The sequence below is a fragment of the Hypanus sabinus genome, chromosome 31 (genome assembly GCF_030144855.1).
Source record: "Hypanus sabinus isolate sHypSab1 chromosome 31, sHypSab1.hap1, whole genome shotgun sequence".
Classification (NCBI taxonomy): Eukaryota; Metazoa; Chordata; class Chondrichthyes; order Myliobatiformes; family Dasyatidae; genus Hypanus; species Hypanus sabinus.
The window spans coordinates 30259691-30278932 of NC_082736.1; the positions used below are offsets into that span (position 1 = coordinate 30259691).

At 40.7% G+C, this 19242-nt stretch overlaps 1 protein-coding gene and 1 non-coding gene across 2 annotated transcripts in view; one reads left to right on the plus strand and one right to left on the minus strand.

Moving 5' to 3' along the window:
* LOC132383707 (ADP-ribose glycohydrolase MACROD1-like) overlaps positions 1-19242 on the minus strand; it is a 1398038-nt gene that overhangs the window by 1362011 nt on the left and 16785 nt on the right. The window contains exon 3 of the mRNA XM_059954897.1: positions 10255-10371. Coding sequence (XP_059810880.1) covers positions 10255-10371 — 117 coding nt within the window. The remainder of the gene's footprint in view (positions 1-10254; positions 10372-19242) is intronic.
* LOC132384112 (U1 spliceosomal RNA) lies at positions 10588-10757 on the plus strand. The gene has a single exon (XR_009508854.1). It is a non-coding gene; the product is annotated as a U1 spliceosomal RNA (small nuclear RNA).

Consider the following 19242-nt stretch of genomic DNA (forward strand, 5'->3'; position numbering starts at 1 on the left):
CAAGGAGCTTTTCCTCAAAAAGGCGGTGTTGATTATTAGGGACCCCTATCACCCATGTCATGCCTTGTTCTCATTGCTACCATGAGGAAGGAGGTACAGAGAAGCCTCAAGGCTCACACTCAATGATTCAGGAAACAATTTCTTCCCCTCTGCCATCCAATTTCTGAAAGGACATTGAACCCATGAACACTACCTCACTAATTCACCATTTTTACGATGTTGTGTTGCAATGTTCTGCTGCCTCAAAAACAACAATTTTCATGAGATGCCGGTGATTTTAAATCTGATTCTGAATTATGCAATCAAGAGATTCTGCAGATGCTGACAGTCCAGAGAAACACGTACAAAATGCTGGAGGAACTCAGCTCATCAGGCAGTATCAATGCCGAGGAATAAAGAGTCAACATTTTGGGCTGAGTCCCTTCATCAGGACCTTCATTGCTCTCCATTGATGTCAAATTTACTCTGGCATTTTGTGTGTTACTCAAAATTATGTAACGACTTTTAATCTTAAAATTTCAGAAGCCTCATTTCAAATCAGTATACTTATCATTCCCTGAGTATTATGAATTCTAAAGGATGAGAGTTACGAGCTAAAATACTCAGAAAAGAATCTGTGCTTTTTCTATAAAATAAACTGGAGCAAAATTCAAGAAATGATTACCATGGGCGTTACTTTGACAGATTTCCCAGTGAGCAGTTTTCCCAATCATCTTTTTTGATTTTGCGGCTTAGGGAAAAAAAATGCAATCTTATCCTTACAATTAAAATAGTTTGCATTTGCAATAAGGAGGGATCTTAAAAATACTGACTGAGCCAATATTTCCTATGAATTCCCTGACGTGCAATAACAGAACAATGAAATAAAAAATTTTGCAAAGGAATTTGGGTTGTGTGATGAAAGTTACAAATGGCGGCAAAATTAATCCATAAATCATTACTGCTCATAATATCCCCTTTTTCTGTGAGAGTATCAATCGCTTTTAATATATTATTTCTGTTCAAGGTAGCAGAATCCCACAGAAATATTTTAATACTATTTATCAGTTTTAATCCTACCCAATAGAAATATTTAAAATGATTGATTCCATTTCTAAAATACAGAGAAATTGTTTCTTGTGGAATCTCACATTAGGTGGAATAAAATGCTTTCCTTTTCACTTATGCAGCTTTCGTAGCTAAGTTTTCCATTTCAACTCTACACAACCTGTCCATTATTCTTCATCCATTTCTCTTTACCCCGGTTCCTATTCAAAGTTCTCAGTACCTTTACTATCAAAGTATGTTGGGAAAGGTTTCACCGCCAGCGTAATGGTTTATTTTTCTGTAGCAGCGGTGTTTGGGTTATGGCTAGAGATAACGGGGGCTTTGGAATGTGCGCCGTCCAATGAATGGAGTATTTTTTCTTGTTGTGTGCCTGAGACCGAGGTGATCTGAGTCTTTTGTTCGGCAGAAGATGGGGAGAGAAGACGCCTGAAAGAAGAGGTCGTAGTCACCAGAAAGGAGTGGACTTGGAGTGAGGGCGGGTGTGGACAAAGCCCGGGGAAATCGATGGAGAACCAACAGAAGGGAAACCATGAGCTCCAACTTGTGCACATTAGACTTTCATTAAACTGGGCCCTTTTCTTTTTGTTTTACTTTACTGACCCTTTAGTCAAATTAAGAATTAAAAAGCTAAATAACTTATTTGCATATGGTGTACTGTCTGTTATTTTGTGGTACTGATCTGCAACAGGGTAACACATCACACAGCATCCACCCAAACAGGAGGTTTTACACCTCAATCTCATACATTTGATGGGGCCAGAGATTGTCCTCCCTAGACTTACACAGTCAACAGAACCTGAGGGTTACATATACATCATACGGCATTGAGATTCAGCTCCTTACAGACAGCCACAAAACAAAGAAACCCAAACAAACCCACAAAAAAAGTCAAACACTCAATGTGCAGAGAAAAAAAACAAATCATGCAAACAATAAGCACATAGTAGCGTACTGAATGGAAATCCATAGAGAATCTGACCACAGACCCTTAGTTCAGTGCAGAACCAAGTAAATGATGCGGAGCAGTGAGGTGAACTGGTCCGACCCTCACCTCAAGCCCTAACACGCTGACCTTTTCAGTCTGACATGGATTCTAAATTGTCATCCAAACACTGGGTCCAGTCGCTTCGATCTGCTCTGGGGCCTGGATCCCACCACCTCGATATGGCCTGCACCCAAACTTTCCAATTCGGCCCAGCACCAAGTCGATCAAACGGGCTTTCCTCGCCCATTGCCTCACCTCAGTTCTGCCACATCCAAGTCCAAAGGGAAGTTACAGACCATTACTTGTGATGGTCGTTTAACAGAAAGGGTGATTAATAAAGTATTTAGTTGTTTTTCTTTCTTTTGTTAGCACCAGTCAGAAGTCTCTGAGATTCACCAGCACCATTTTAAACCAGACTAAACTTCACTATTTCAATATATCTGAGAAGAGAAATGTATATACCGTTAACCAAGTACCTGCTGTCAATATAACTTTCTCAGATCTATAATTACGCAAAAAGCAATTGAACACCCGGATTTTTTTCAGTTGATTGGAGACAGCAAGCATGGATTTTAAAGCTAAGTTCATCCCCCACAAATCTGACTGAATTTTTTGTGATGTTATTTCTATGAATTGTCTATAGCAGGGGTTCCCAACCTATTCTATGCCATGGACCAATGCCATTAAGCAAAGGGTCTGTGGACACCAGGCTGGGAGCCCCGGGTCTAAAGGAATTTGATAAAGCATCTCACCAGAGATGACTCCCCTAAAGCTGAACATCATGAGACTGACGGTCTGTTAGTCACCTGATCAGGAAGCAGGTACACAAACTGGCAGACTATGATGAGGCGGGCTGCTAAAAGTGACACTTAGTGGCCATTTTATTAGGTACCTCCTGCATCTAAAAAATGTGGCCAAAGAATGCATGTTCTTGGTCTCTTGCTGCTGTAGCTCATCCACTTCAGGGTTCAACATGTTGCACACTCAGAGATGCTCTTCTGCACATCACTGTTGTAACACACACAAAATGCTGGTGGAACGCAGCAGGCCAGGCAGATCTATAGGGAGTAGCACTGTCGACGTTTCGGGCCGAGACCCTTCGTCAGGACTAACTGAAAGGAAAGATAGTGAGAGATTTGAAAGTAGGAGGGGGAGGGGGAAATGCGAAATGATAGGAGAAGACCAGAGGGCGGGAGGTGAATCTAAGAGCGGGAAAGGTGATTGGCAAAAGGGATACAGAGCTGGAGAAGGGGAAGGATCATGGGACGGGAGGCCTCGGGAGAAAGAAAGGGGGAGGGGAGCACCAGAGGGAGATGGATAGCAGGCAGAGTGATGGGCAGAGAGAGAAAAAAAACTAAATATATCAAGGATGGGGTAAGAAGGGGAGGGGCATAAACGGAAGTTAGAGAAGTCAATGTACATGCCATCAGGTTGGAGGCAACCCAGCCGGTATATAAGGTGTCGTTCCTCCAACCTGAGTGTGGCTTCAGTACCTTGAAAATAAAGGAGGCCATGGATAGACATATCAGAATGGGAATGGGATGTGGAATTAAAAAGTGTGGGCACTGGAAGATCCTGCTTAGGTGTTCAGCGAAATGGTCTCCCAGTCTGTGTCGGCTCTCACGAATATATAAAAGGCCACATCAGGAGCACCGGCCCATCATCTGCAGATTTCCTCGTGTTTACTGTTGTAACACATTGTTGTGTGAGTTACGGTCAACCTTCTGTCAGCTTGAACCAATCCGGCCACTGTCCTTTGACCTCTCTCATTAACATAGCTTTTACGCCCACAAAAATGTCATTCACTGGAATTTTTTTTGCTTTATGTTGTTTTTAGCATCATTCTCTGTGAATTCTAGAAATTGTTATGCATGAAAATCCGCATTAGATCAGCAGTATATGAGATACTCAAATCAACCCTTCTTCCCCACTCTGACGTTTGGTCTGAACAACAACTGGACCTTTTGACCATGCCTGCATGCTTTTATGCATTGAGTTGCTGCATTGATTGGCTGATTAGATATTTGCATCAATGAGCAGGTGTATCTAATAAAGTGGCCACCGTTTGTACACTGGGGCTATAAATCCATCAGGAAGTTCATGTTCCTCTGCCTCAGTGATTCTATTTGGGAAAGGACACCATCATTAGAATTCAGAAGTAGAATCAATGCATGAATTCTCCTCGTGGAAATCAGAGACACTCTCATTGATACCTACTTTAGTTTAATCAGCAGAGCAAGATAAGTTTCCTGTATTCTATTCTATTGAGTTGGCTAATTTTGGATAACAAAGTGTACGATTCATTTCCATTAAAAATGTCAAAAAGATGTTTGTGGCTCTGCGATATACCTTAGAAACACAAATGCTTGAAAATAAACATTCAGTTCCTGTCAGAAAGTCTAAGCACCTAATTTCACTTATGGAGAATGGCTCATTGAGTAAGGTACCACAGAGCTGGTATCTTCGGAGCAATAAACCAATACGAGTCACTGGCTTCATGAAAAGTGGATTGCAGGTGGAATGAAGTAAACAAACTGAACGGTGAATATATTTATCAGTTCACTAGGCACTTTGATAACCAAAAGCAGTACATTTTATCCCTGAAGTAAATTTTTCAGGAAGTAATTTTTAAGAAGTACTTTAACCCTAATGTAAAAGTTTCAAAATATTAACTGAACTTACGTAAATAAATAAATGCAAAAATATTCCTTTGTTCTCAGAGCAAGTTTTTGATGTTTTCTTTGAAGCTTTCAAAGTAAAATTTATTCTTCAGAACATAAAACAACAAATCCTGCTGCTGCCTTTAAGGAGTTAATACGTTCTCCCTGTAGCCATGTGGGTCACCTCCAGGTGCTCCGATTTCCTCCCACAGCCCAAAGACTTACCAGTTGTAAATTATTATTGTAAATTATTCTGCAATTAAGTTAGGGAAAATCTGGGGTTGCTGGGCAATGTGGTTCCACGGGCCGGAAGGGGTTACGCCATGCCTTGTTTCAATAAGTAAATAAATCCCTTCCTCCAATCACCCTAAAGTTACGCCCTCTCATTATTGTCATTTCTGACCTTAAAAATAGGCACGTTATCTAACATCTATCACGTCACTTCTCATCCTCCTTCACTCCAAAGGGAAAAACCCTAGCTCACTCAACCTTTCCTCATGTTCTCTAGTCCAGGCAGCATCTTGGTAGATCTCCTCTGCACCCTCTCTAAAGTTTTCACATGCTTTCCGTAATGAGGTGATCAGAACTGAATACAATGTTCCAAACGTTGTCAGACCAGAGTTACAGCGTATTACTCTGTGGCTCACGAACTCAACTAATGAAGGCCAACAAACCATACGTCTTCTTAACCACCCCATCAATTTGCCAGGCAACTTTGAGGAATCACTTGATATGGATCCCTCTGTTCCTCCACTTTGCTAAGAATCCTGCCATTAACCTCGAACTCTGCCTTCAAGCTGGATCTTCCAAAGTGAATCACTTTACTTTTTTTATGGATTGAACTCCGGCTGCCAATTCTCAGACCAGTTTGGTATCCTATCAATGTCCCATTTGTAAGATACAACTACCTTCTACACTATCCACAGCACCAACAACCTTCGTGTCATCTGCAAACTTACTAACACACCACTCTACTTTTTCATCTAAGTCATCTGTGAAAGTTACAAAGAGAAAAGGTCGCAGAACAGATCCCTGCAGAACACCACGAGGCTCAGATCTTCTCCAGGCAATAAACGCTCCATAAATCTACCTCCAGGCAGAACTCAAAAGGAACAGCAGAAAAGTGTAAACAACTGACATACCTGATTTATCTTTCACTGTTCAATATCCAGATTATGTCAGTAACTGCTTTCTGTGAGGTTTTTTTTTCCTAGCATTAAGAACTATGAATTACTGGAGAGTACCAGGGCTTGGTCAACACTGGAAGATTAGATTCTTTCATCTGCGTTTGGAGCCAACCACCTGAATATAAGTGAAATTATCTTACACTCAATTCTTAAAATGCCACCAGAATTAAAAATGAATCAATTCTAAAATATATAGATATAGATATACACACATGTGTATATATATGTATGTATGTACGTATGTGTGTGTGTGTATATATATGTACACACACATATATATAATATTTAATAATGAACATGTTAAATGAATAGTTTTTGTATGTGTTTGTCTTTATTTGTCCACTCTCCATTTCTACCTTATAATTAATGAATGCAATCTGGATTGGAAATGTTGAATAGAATCTCTGGATATTGACATTAAGATTCAAAGTTTCAAAACACATTATTATCAGAGAATATATAAATTATACACCTGGAAATATAGGCAGACACAGAGCAAGAAACTTGCATAACTCAATTTTAAAAAAGACCAAAAACCACCACACAGAGAAAGAGAGAGAGAGAAAAAAAACACATTGTACAAACAACTATTTTTCATAGCGTGTCACACCAGACAGTCAGCCATTCTGGTGGCAGGATTGGTCTCCTTTCAGATTAACCAGGTCACAGTATGAACGTTCCTGACTCAACCCTTGTTTTTTATGAGGCCGAATGGCTAGCTTGGCACTCAACCCGGCACAGATGGAAAGCGTGCCCGGGGTTTGAACTTGGGAGACTTTGCTTCCGAAGTCCGGTGCTGATGCCACTGCGCCACCAGCCAGCTACATATAAACAACAGAAGCAAGCCAACAGCATCCTAAACCAGACTGAGTCCAGATCTGCTCCTGGAGCAGTCAGTGTAGGCCCAAGCCAAGCTTCGGTCCGCAGTTTTCACACCAGCTGGGCAGGAATGCACAGCAGCCAGCTCAGTACACAGCCCTGGTGCAGCAGAGTAAGGAATGAAATCAGCCCAACTCTCGTCTCTGTACGACACTCGGGATTTCAGTCTAACTGGGCTGGCATTTAAATTGACAAAGCACCAAGTAGTGTCACATTCTAGGACCTGGATCCCGGCACCTCCATACACTTATTTGCCCTCGATCCCACAAAATTGGCTCGGCACTTGGAGTGATCCAACCTCACACCTGGGTTAGGCCGACAGGCATTGAAACTCTTCCGCACAGACTCCTCTCTAAATCACTCACTCCGTCTCCGACAGTGATATGAACCCCATCTGCTGCTCGAACATGTTGCACCCGCAGTGCCCCAGCGTGGTTCATCCTCCGAAGCAACCTCGCCTCCGCCTGCAGCGACAGTTCACCACAATTTGCTTCATGTAGGATATCACAAGTAAAGTTTTTGGTCGATTTCTTGCCTTATGACTTACCAGTAAGCTGTCGCACCCCTTCAGTAGTGCCATCTTAAACCGAAAATCTTAAGTTGGTGATCACGCAGAGATGGGATTTTTTAAAGAAGCCTTGGCACAGAAACAACATAGTACTGCGTGATGAAGATAAAGAGTCCCCTGAGAAGCCACATCCCCATCTCAGTGATGGTCAACGTCGTATCCAGTTGCCATTCACTGCTTGGTTGCTGCCTCAACACGTACACCGAGCAATCATTGGCAAAACTGCCAAAGCATGAAATGACTTCCGGAAACTAATCGTGTGATGCATGCCAAGCTCACTGGTCATCTATGCGTGGGGAAAGTCAGATACAATACTCACTCCCATGGCAGAATGTCTGACTTTATTCTTATGCAGATATCATTAATTTTCAAAACTCCATCTCCTCAGTTCTCTCAATGGGAATCACGCCCATTGTAAGTAAGAATTCCATTCATTGTTTCCAAAATTCAAAGTAAAGTTTATTATCTGACTACATACATGACACCATATACAACCCTGACATTCTTTTTCCCGCAGGCATACTTAACGAATCTATAGAATAGTCACTGTAAAAAGGATCAACGAAGAACAAACTGTGAAAATGAAAATAGCAATAAACAAAAAGAGCATGAAAAACAAGATAAGAGTCCTTAAAGTGAGACCATTGGTAATGGGAACACCAGAAATAAAATGAGTGTAGTTATCCCCTTTTGTTCAAGAGCTTGATGTTTGAGGGTCTGTAACTGTACTTGAACCTGGTAGTGAAAGTCCTGAGGCTCCTGTACCTTCTGCCTGATGGCAGCAGCGTGTAAAGAACATAGCCTGGGTGGTGGGGATCTTTGATGATTCTTTTCTACGGCAGCATTTCATGTAAATCTGTTCAATGGTTGGGAGGGCTTTACCCGTGACAGACAGTGCCAAATCCACAACTTTGAGTAGAATTTTCCACTCAAGGACATTGGTGTTCCCATACCAGGCCAGTCCACCACACATCTATAGAAGTGTGCCCCCAGATCCTAATCTTCAGTCAAAAAAAAGAATCAACAAATATCGATAAATAGGATGATGGCTGCCAATGGTGATACTTCATTTTGTATAACTTCACTACTTTTGCATGGAAGGAATAGCTTTTTTCTGTATCCTACTGTGAATAAAACTAACCAGCAGCCCACTTCCCACAAAGTAGAGCATTTTTACTTCCAGTAAGAACAGCCGATGTTTCAAAACAATTTTTGCATGAACTCTCTGTTTTACTAAATATTACACACCCATTCTGTAGCCTCACTAATTTTATTTTTGACAGTATTGCATCTTGAGTGAAACCTTCAAACTTCTGCACTTGAACACATCAAGTTGCCAACAGTATCCAACAAATCACTCAAAATGCATTCCTTCCCATTCACTAAAGACACATGAAATTAAGCTACAGGCCAGAGCTTCTTCAATTTCTTAAATACTGCATATTCACCACTCTTGGCTAAAAAGAAGGATTGTTGCATTTCCCATTATATAGTTTCACATGCAACTTGTAAATTCATTTTAATGATATTATGTTATTAACATTTTAGAAACAATCTAGAGACAACCTTGCATGCCTCAGTGACCCGGGGAACCGGAGTAAGGGCTTTAGGCTTTGGCTCTTGGTAGGGTCACCCATGCTAAACAGGTCAAAGGGTAGAGACCAGACTAAGAGTGCTCCACTGATCCTCCAGGTTCATGAGGGTTCAGCTCAGGGCGAACAACCCTGATTGGACAAACAGAACTGTTACAGAAATAGCAACATGTGTGCGACGGTTTTCTTCAGTCTCCACCCGGTTTAACGTGACTGACGGGTAATGAAAACTGAGAGGAAGCTACAGGCACGTTGAAGGGTCTTCACTGCTGCCCCATGCCAGCAGGTATAATGGGCAGACAAATAAATATTGACAAAGTGACCTCAATGGGTTACTGTACTTCCACTCCAACTCCAGTTCCTTTATGGATTTGTCCTTGATCAAGTAACTTAGAACAGCGATTTCAAAGGCCCAATTTCCAAAACAGTAGATGGCATGCTTGACGAACAGTCCAGCCCATTACAAACAACAGGACGGTGGGCCTCAACAATTTTGCTCATTGTGTGAGATATAAAATTTCAAGCCAAAGAAATTTTAAGTTTGAGTGCTCAGCTGCAGATTGCAACTATAACTAATTCATGCTTCTATTTCAAGAGAAACCATAATTAGAAGGATATAGAGTTTGTTTCTCATCCATTTTAGAACTAATATGGATGGGTTGAACAACAATTAGGCTGCTTGAAAAAAGACAACTACCGTAAACCCTTATCAGTATTACAATCCCTATACCTTAAAATTTTGGTTACAAAGCATTTGAGCATGGATTGGATGTCCTTAATATGAATGGAGTTTTGGTCAGTGTAAGACAGATTTGCTCAAAGTTGTTTATGATGCTGGCAATTAATTTCCTTTACAACTAAAACCGGTTTAGAAAAGGGATGTGATCGTAATTCTTTAAACAGAATAAGGATTTAATGTAGTTCCTTCAGATGGATTCTTTGAAACGGGTGGGTGTGGTAGGAAAAAAATCAATATGCTTAAGTACTCTCTCTGAAATATAAGTAATATATAAATAATATCACCTTATACACTTCAATTAAACCAACTCTCAGTTTTCGGAAGAGAACACTAGTTTCTCCACAAAAATATCTTTGAACCGTTCTAGAAATATCAGCCATAGCCATAGAAGCATACCACATGGAAACTGTTTCTTTGATGCAGTGAAGCTGCTTCAGGTAACTGAAGTACATTAATCCTATTTCATTCTCCCATCAACTCCTGCCAGATTAAGCTCACCTTTACACTCAGGGCAATTTGAAATGGCCTGATAACACACACATTTTTTTTGCTCTCTCTAACGCTATGGCAGTTGTGCATGCCTGACCATGGACCAACCTGCATTCACGATTGCATCAATTTCCAGCTTTGTGAGATCCTCCTGCAAGAGTGAAACCTTTTCATTCAGAATGTCATCCTTCTTGTAGTGTGTTGCTGGCTGCTTCAACTCTTCCTCTGCAAAAACAGAACAAAAATAGAAAGAAAACGTGAGTCACGAAAATCAGAATTTTCAACCATTTTTCAAAAGAAAGGCATAGCTGACAGAAACATCTAGCAAAGAGCCATTGCCTCGCTTTTCACAGAACATAGAACAATGGCCATCATGTACTGGATATGCTGCCATGATGCCAGTCTAAACTAATCCCATCTGACAGCACGTAGTCAGTCTGTATCCATGCCTGGCAGGGGAGAGACCATGATCAGAAATGCAGTTCTCCCAGGACATGGATACCCATTGCACTTAGGGTGTGCAGACGCCCGCAATGTCCCCAAATGTGGGAAACTCAACTGCAAAATTTGTGGTCATGGGGGACCACATTCACGCTCTATTCGGGCTCTTGAATAAGAGGGGATAACTACAATTAATTTCACGTCCCATCATTGATATGTTCCCACAACCAATAACTCTTTATCTCATTACCTCATGTTCTCGTTACTTATTTATATTAGCATTTGCAGTTTGTTTTGTTTTCTTTCTTTCCTTGAACCTGTTATAGCTACTTTTCTATAGATTTGCTGAGTATTCCGACAAGAAAATGAATACATGTACTTTTCCTTTTCCAATATTTTTATTAGTTTTACATAGATGAATACAGAATACAAGAAAGTGTATATAAAAGGTCGAAAAAGATTTTTAAAAACTACCAATTACATTATATCTGTTCATAATAAATATCTCATTACCCCGTATTCATGTAAGTTAACCAATAGTTATATTGAAATACACTAATTTATTACAAAAAAAACTAAACCCTACCAAGACCAAAGCTGTTTATTAAGAAATGGTAAAATACCTTCTCATATAATAAAAATTAATAATAGCCAACATCTGAGTTTAAACAATGAATTGAAGGTGTAACCCCCTGGGTCACCTCAGGCTCGCTCAGCTCGTTCTCATCTAGGGGGAGCAGCCTTCGGCCCCGCCAAACTGGGTAATCAGCTGGTGTGGATGCTGTGTGATGTCCCCGCCTCGCCCAAAAACAGACAGTACACCATAAGCGATTAAATGAGTACAATTTATAAAGGTTACTAGAACTAAGTGATTAATAATGATACAGTATATATGAAGAGAAAAAATAAAGAAAAGGCGCCAAACTTATCAAAGTCCAAACCACTTCGTGCACAACCGTTGGAGCTCAATTACTGAAGTCTTCTGGCCTCCATTCGATCCCCTCCGAACTCCCCGACTCGCAGCTCAGGACCCTCCGAGTGGTCAACCAAGCACATCTAGCTTCATCCTGGCCTTGGACCCCCGCTTGGGGTCCGTTCCTCGCCCAGCTTACAGCACTGCGTCCTCTCTCTCAACCCCCTCGCGCCAATCTGCCCAAAAGCCCGTCAACAAAAGCTTACAGACTCAGAAGAAAGAACATTAATCCCCATTTGGTTTACAAAGGAATACAATTCTCGTTATCAGTAAATTTTAACCCAAACAAGCTTCCAGCACTCTCTCGCAACAAAGAAACATTCCTGCTTTTAACAAAACAAAGAAGCCCTTTCCCAACAGTAACAAAAAAAGAAGAAACCCCCTTTACAAAGGTTTTGAAAATAATTCAGAAAAAGTCCCACAATGTTTGAAAGTCTTGATGAGATTCAGAGATTGAACAACGAATCTTCTCTAAATCTAAACATGAAATAACGTCGCATAACCATTGAGCATGAGTAGGAGGAAAAACATCTTTTCATTTAAACAAAAGCGCCCTCCTAGCGTTAAGAGAGCTAGAGGCCAAAATATGTAATCAGATGCCTTCAGCTTAATACCTTGTCCTGCAACAATACTGAACAGGGCCGTCCGAGGGTCAGGCTTAAAATAGACTTTAAAAAGTAAGGAAAAGTTTAAAAAACTTCCTTCCAATATTTTTCAAGATATGTACTTTGACAATAAAATTTAATTTGAACTTTGAACTTCAAAATGTCTCTTAAATATCTCTATTGTTTCCGCTTCTACCGCCTCCTCTGGTGTTCCAGATACCTACCATTCTTGGTGTAGAAATTTTTGCCTCCTAAATCTTTAAACTTTCTTCCTCACACCTTTTTTACGCCATGGACCCCTACATTAACTGAATGGTCTGTGGATCCCATGTTGGGAACCCCTACCTTAAACCTATGCCTTCAAATTTGACATTTTCACCCTGGGAATAAGACTCTGACTATCTACATATCAATACCCCCATAACTTTCTATATGTCTATCAGTTCTCTCCTCATCGTCCAATTCCCCAGAGAAAATAATCCAAATTAATCCAACCTCTCCTTATAGTTAATACACTCCAATCCAGGAGACATTCTGGGGAATCTCTTTCGTACTCTCTCCAAAGCCTTCACATCCTTCCTATACTCCAAACGTGGCCTAACCCATGTTTCATATTTCTGCAACAAGACTTTCTACCTTTTATAATGTTACAAATGATAAAGGCAAATATTGATTTCCATTCCCTTTCTGACATGTTTGCCCATGGCCTCCTCTTCTGCCATGATGGGACCACCCTGAGGTTGGAGGAGCACCACCTTTTATTCCACCTGGGTAGCCTCTAACTTGATGGCAAGAATATCGATTACTCGTCCAGTTAAAAAAATCCCTTCCCCTCCCCTCTTCTTCCAACACTCCAGTTGTTTACCTCTTCTCACCACCAATCACCTCCCACTGGGTACACCCTCCCCTTCCCTTTCTCATATGGTCCATTCTCCTCCTATCAAATTCCTTCATCTTTCCCATCCACCTGACTTTACCTATCACCTTCTAGCTATCCACCTTCTCCTTTATTCTGGCATCTTCCCCCTTCCTTTCCAGTCCTGAAGAACTCACAGCCCAAAATATCAACTGTTTATTCATTTCCATGGATGCTGCCTGACCTGCTGAGTTCCTCCAGCATTTTGCGTGTGTTGCTTTGGATTTTCAGTATCTCAAAGGTTCAAAAGGTTCAAAGATCCATTTATTATCAAAAGTATACAATTCTGAAATTCTTCTTCTCTGGGTAGCCATGAGCACGATCATCAACCCCCAAATCCTCCCTCCCCGCACGAAAAAGTGAACGAAAACGGAACAGGCACATCAACACCCAAATCCTCACGTGCACAAAACAAAAACGAGAAAGATCAGGCGAAAGACACAGAATACAAAAATATTATAAGACTGGAAAAAGTCTATAGTTCAAGTCTACATCCAAAACTTAGAAAACCTAAGCAGCAGGCTGTGAACCTCTCTGGGCAGCCTAGCAGAACGATCCTCAGTAATCAAAAAGCCAGCACTCACCCTCCACACTTGCCTCAATGCTTCAATCTCCCTCACCGCTTTAATCCGTGCACAATGAAGCATTAATCAGCAAAATAGAGTCAAACATTGGCTTGCGCCCCATCCCACAGCCTGCCCTCCGTGAGGTTTGTCTCTGCCTCTGTCTCCCAGATTCCTCTCAAAGGCACTAAGTGCTGAAGCACCCAAACAACCTCCAAACTTGCCTCAATGTCTCAATCTCCCTCATCACTTTAGTGAGCAAGCAATGAAAGCTATAATCGGCAGAACGGAGTCGAACATTGGCTTGAGCCCTGAGCTGTCCCGCTGCCTCTGCCTCCTGGAATCCCATCTGGCATTTCTCTACCTATACTTCCAACTATCTATATCCCACTATATTCTTTAACAACCTGAAAATTTATCTGGCTCATTGAAAATAAAGTACAATTTTTCTATTTATTTGTCAGGTTCCTTCTTGCTGCCCCTTACATTACTGCCATTTAGGACAACAACGAAGGTCCTCCATCTCTGGCGGTGTTCAGGGCTTCCTTCATCGTGTCATTAGCTTACTCGCAGTTTCCGCTACTGTCAGTCATGCAAGTCCCAGGTGGAGACTCAGGAATACTGCCTCACATACTGGTGCAGAAGGCTTCTTCATTGCTGTTTCCATAACAGTTTCGTTTGACCAGTCAAGGTTGTTATCCCTGAGCTGAAACCATACCTCAACCCACCCCTACCAAACCGCTCTTAGTCTGGCCTCTACCCTTTGACCTGTTTTTACCAAAAGCCAAAGCGTAAAGCCCTGGCTCCAGCCAACGCAGCGCTCTGGTTCACTGAGACAATGTCAAAGGTTGTGGTCTTCTTGAAGGTCATCAGGTTCCTAGTACCTCCCAAAATATTTTAAAGTCAGCGAAGTACTCCCCAAATTCAATAAACTAACTCCATCCTGCAAGGACCGTAACAGGGAAAACCCAAAGAACATGGGATGAACTGAATCACACTTCACAAGTCTCACAACTGGTATCAAAGCCTAAGAGTTCAAAATAGTGAGAGATAGGAAATAAGCCATCCACCATGGTGTTTTGTCGTCTCCATAGGTAATGAGGATCCAGGAATCAGGTGCAGGTAAAATAAGGTGGTTGCTTGGTGGTTGATATGGACATGGTGGCCCGGAAGGCCTGTTTCTATGCTGTCCAACTCTATATCACTCTGCATTTACAAAGTGTGCAAAGGCTCACAAGTACTAGAGCACCTTCTCTAAACACCCATGGTGTCTAACTAGAGTAGGTATAATTTCAAATAGAATCACTGAATAAAAATCTATGATCCATATTTTATATATTGTAGTATGGCCAAGGTTATCTTTTACAGTGCCAACACTGTATTTAATCTATCGGGTTTAAGCATAGGTGACTAAATAACTCACATGCAAGCAAGTTATTAGTGAGTTTACAAGGCAATCTAGAGTAAAATTTTTAAATGTATTTGATCTCTAGCCAAAGCACCCTCATAACTGCAAGTATATATATGTGGTCTCAAAATCAATTTAAAATTAATTTTATCTTGGCAATAAACTGGACTGCATGATTTATACTTCTCAGGGATGTAATAGATGGAACCTGCGACTTGCAGCACAGTGCATGACAATATCAACTTATTCTGCCGCCCATATATAAAATCTTCACTCCTTTTGAACAATCTAGCTTTAATTTCTGAAGGAGTGTTTTTGTTAAAATTTCCTGAACTGTGAAATCTCTTGATTATGAGACAGTAATATAAACCACGTCTGAATGATTCCTCTAATAGTTTCTGTTAAACCTTCCATAAGCAATTTGATCAAATTAATGCCTTTACATGCATTTATGTAACGCTTACCAAACTCTGGAAGCCAATTGATCATTGCCAAATGATATAAATGAATCTTTAAGCTATAAAACTTGTGTTCATTTTGTGTTTCATTAAATGGTTTAATAAAATTCTAAATGACTTTATGGTATTTATGTAAAATTTCTTTCTTTAGTGCCTTGTGCAATAAAAGTTCACTTGAGTGGTTATACAAATATTAGATCCGGTGCCTATTCAGAATTTATTCCTGAGGAATCTTGAAAGAGAGATGGAGATTCTTTTACATTGACATAATTAGATGGTACTCTAATTCATGCAAATTTATGATAGCATTTACTCTCAATGTCGTTCACTTTTCTCTGTGCAAAGGTGCTAGGCTGGAGTTCAGTGAAGATATCTGTAGAAGCCACGTATCTATTTTCTGTCTGTATTGTACTTTGTGTTGTGTGTTTTATTATGGGTATTTCGTCATGTGGGTTGGGGCATGGTACAAGCGAAGAGTTTAGTTACAAATCTGTGCTTTGTCTTTACTTCAGTCTAGTTTGGGTAGAGCTAGGGAATGGGCCGGAGGTGATAACTTTTTTTGTTGTCCCTCCCCACGCCTTGTGGCTCATCGGGCAGTAACTTGCAGTTTCTTTAGCATTTGTGTCTGTTTTTCTAAAAAGGTCGAGTTGCTAGCTTGGCACTCAACCCAGCATGGATGGAAAGCCAGCCAGATTTGAACATGGGACCATTCATCTCAAAGTCTGGTGCTGATGCCACTACACTACCAGCCAGCATATATATTTTTGTTGACCATTTAAATATGCCTGCGCACTCTTAAATGCATTTAAGAGCACTTGGCTTAAGTACATTTAAATACGCTAAGACTACTTATTTTGTCATCTTGCTAATTTTATCATCTGAAAGTTAGTTTTTATCATTTCAAGATTGTTCGTTATGCTGGCTTCTTAATGAAAGATTGTAACAGAAGATCAAGAGCAGCACAAATTTGACTGGGCATCAGTGAAAGTCATGGCACAAGCAAACATGCGGCATGCAAGAGAAATTCCTAGCAGGGTGGTTTACCACAAACAATTTTGTAAGCAGACATGTAACCTTGATCCTATCTATGATCCAACGTGGGCAAAATTCTAGACCACAACGCACAGAGATCACCACGCAACCAATCACATCACGACTGAATTTCTGTAATCAGGGTCAATCAGCTGATTGATATGTACTGTATATGAAGGCCAAGCATTCAGAGGACACACCACCAATTAACAGCGTACTGATACTGATGATGTCTCCTCGTATGGTGTTGGAACACCTGCAAATGAATTACCAAGATCAGAGAAAAACTCAACCCACCCATCAACACCCGAGCTAGACATTTTCTGAATTATTTCCATACTTTCAAGTTCGTTATTATGGAGAGCAAATCATGCAGCGTCAACAACCACCCCCTCCCCCCACCCCGTTCTGCCTAGCAAAACTGAACAGTTTTGTTTTGTTTTCAAGTAACTGCTGCTGCAATATCCTCAATACACAATTCCCAAAATAAGTGAAGGGAGAGATAAACAGATAACTCACAATGTTGAGGATAAGAAACAGTAAAACCAAAATCAATGCAAACAATACTTGTTATATTGACACGACACAGGGTGAACTTTTCTCCATAACACTATTAAGATTGCCTTGAAACCACCATGCTTCAGTAAACGTCAGGGTTCAACAAACGGAATGAAGTAAAATGTTGCATTCCCTCGAATACCTAGCTAAACAAGGCAACTATAAAATGATCGATAAATTGGCAAATGCTCAGATGGTAGCGAGGAGGTGAGATAGTTCACCTTGCACTCAGTGTCAACAAGATCAAGAGGCTGATTGTGGACTTTGGGAAGGGGAAGTCAGGAGTACACACACACACACGCCAGTCCTCATCAACGGGTCAGCAGTGGAAAGGGTGAGTAAATTCAAGTTCCTGAGTGTCAACATCTCTGAAGATGCAAATACAAAGAAGGCATGGCAGCAGCAAAATCTCCTTAGGAGTTTGAGGAGGTTTGGTATGTCACCAAAGACACTCAAATTTCTACAGATGTACTGTGGAGAGCATTCTGACTGGCTGCATCACCATCTGGTACGGTGGCAGCAATGCACAGGATCGTAATAAGCTGCAGAGCTTTGTAAGCTCAGCCAGTGCCATCATTGATTCTAGCCTCCCCAGCATCAAGGACAATGCCCCAAAAAGGCAGAATCCATCATTAAGAAGACCCGAGCACCATTCAAATGAAACAGATTTTATTTTGTCCATACTTAACAATCCATTACAAGAACACACAAAACACTGGGGAACTCAGCAGGTCAGGCAGCATCTGTGGAGGAGAATAAAGGCACAAACTTTAGAATACATTAACAGTATAATTTGTGTTCTACAAAATAAGCCAATAATAGCTTTCATATTTAGAATGCAGAAAATTAAGCTTGGCGTTTTATTTGACAGTATAATTTTCTCTGAATGGGTTATTTAGCTTATCAGTCCTGCAGATTCAATAATAAATATCTTTTTCTTCTTCTTCAGCTCATCATCCCTTCTGGTGCATAGGCTTCGAACAGCAGCTTACCAGAATCCTCTGTCCTAGGTCTTTCAAATTGTAGTGCATCGAAGATCCTTCCTCTCCAGGGATGAAGTCTTTGGAGCTTCTGTTGGCATTTCTGTAGCACTGTTTTTTTTATAAATACAGAATGGAATTGCTAGCCCCATGCCCAAGCCTTTTCCTTTCAAAGCCAGGCTTGGGACTATCCATAGCGGAGTTAATAACACAGATGTTGAAAGGATTTTACCAAAATATGATCAACACCTGCTATCGACAGCAACTGAGAGAAGGTGGTTGATAGAAGGATACCTTTTCTGACAAGTAACAATCACAGCAAGAAATTCAAATGTGGAGTGGGCTGTCACCTGCAGAAAAGCTATGTTGATACACTGTGAAGGAAGATTACACTTTGAGTTCCAAGTCATACCCAAAACAATTCAGCAGCTTATAAAAATATATGAAATAAAAGCATCATTAGACCTTATGGTTCAACCTGCATGTACATAATTAGTATCGATTAAAAAATGGACAACATTCCCGTACTTTCGTGTGGCAGCTCACTAGTCGCAAGTCAATCTTCAAATCATACAAATATAATTTATTCCCAATGCCATGAACTCATACTTTGCATTGACTTTTTATGTGGCATATTGTTGAATGTCTTTTGCAAAAACATCAACTGGTTTCCATCCTCAAAAGATTTCCTCCTAATTTAACTTTTTAAAATCAGACCACATTGATACTGCTTGACTGCATAATAGTAACAACTTTCTCAAAAGTGAACTCCAGCCTTTTTCCAATCGCTGACATTAACCTAACTAGTCTAAAGCTTCCTCTTTCAGCTTACGTCCTTTCTTGACCAGTGGCATTATATCTGTGAGGTTTTTTTTACCCACCAATCTGTTGGGAACATTCCAGAACTTTCAGAACTTTGGGAGCTCACAACCAGTGCGCCTACTGTTTCTGCAGTTATTCATTTTAGTATGCTGGGATGTAGCTCATGGGGTTTGTGGAATTTGCCAGCTTTTCATCCCATCATTTTGCATCGTACTTCGTCTCCAGCAATGTTGGTTTTAAGTACATCCTTCACTTCCACTCTGTGTTTGTTCTATAATACTTTTAGTACCTTTCATTAAACTACTTGTTCAAAACCAATCCTTAAGTTCCATCATTAATT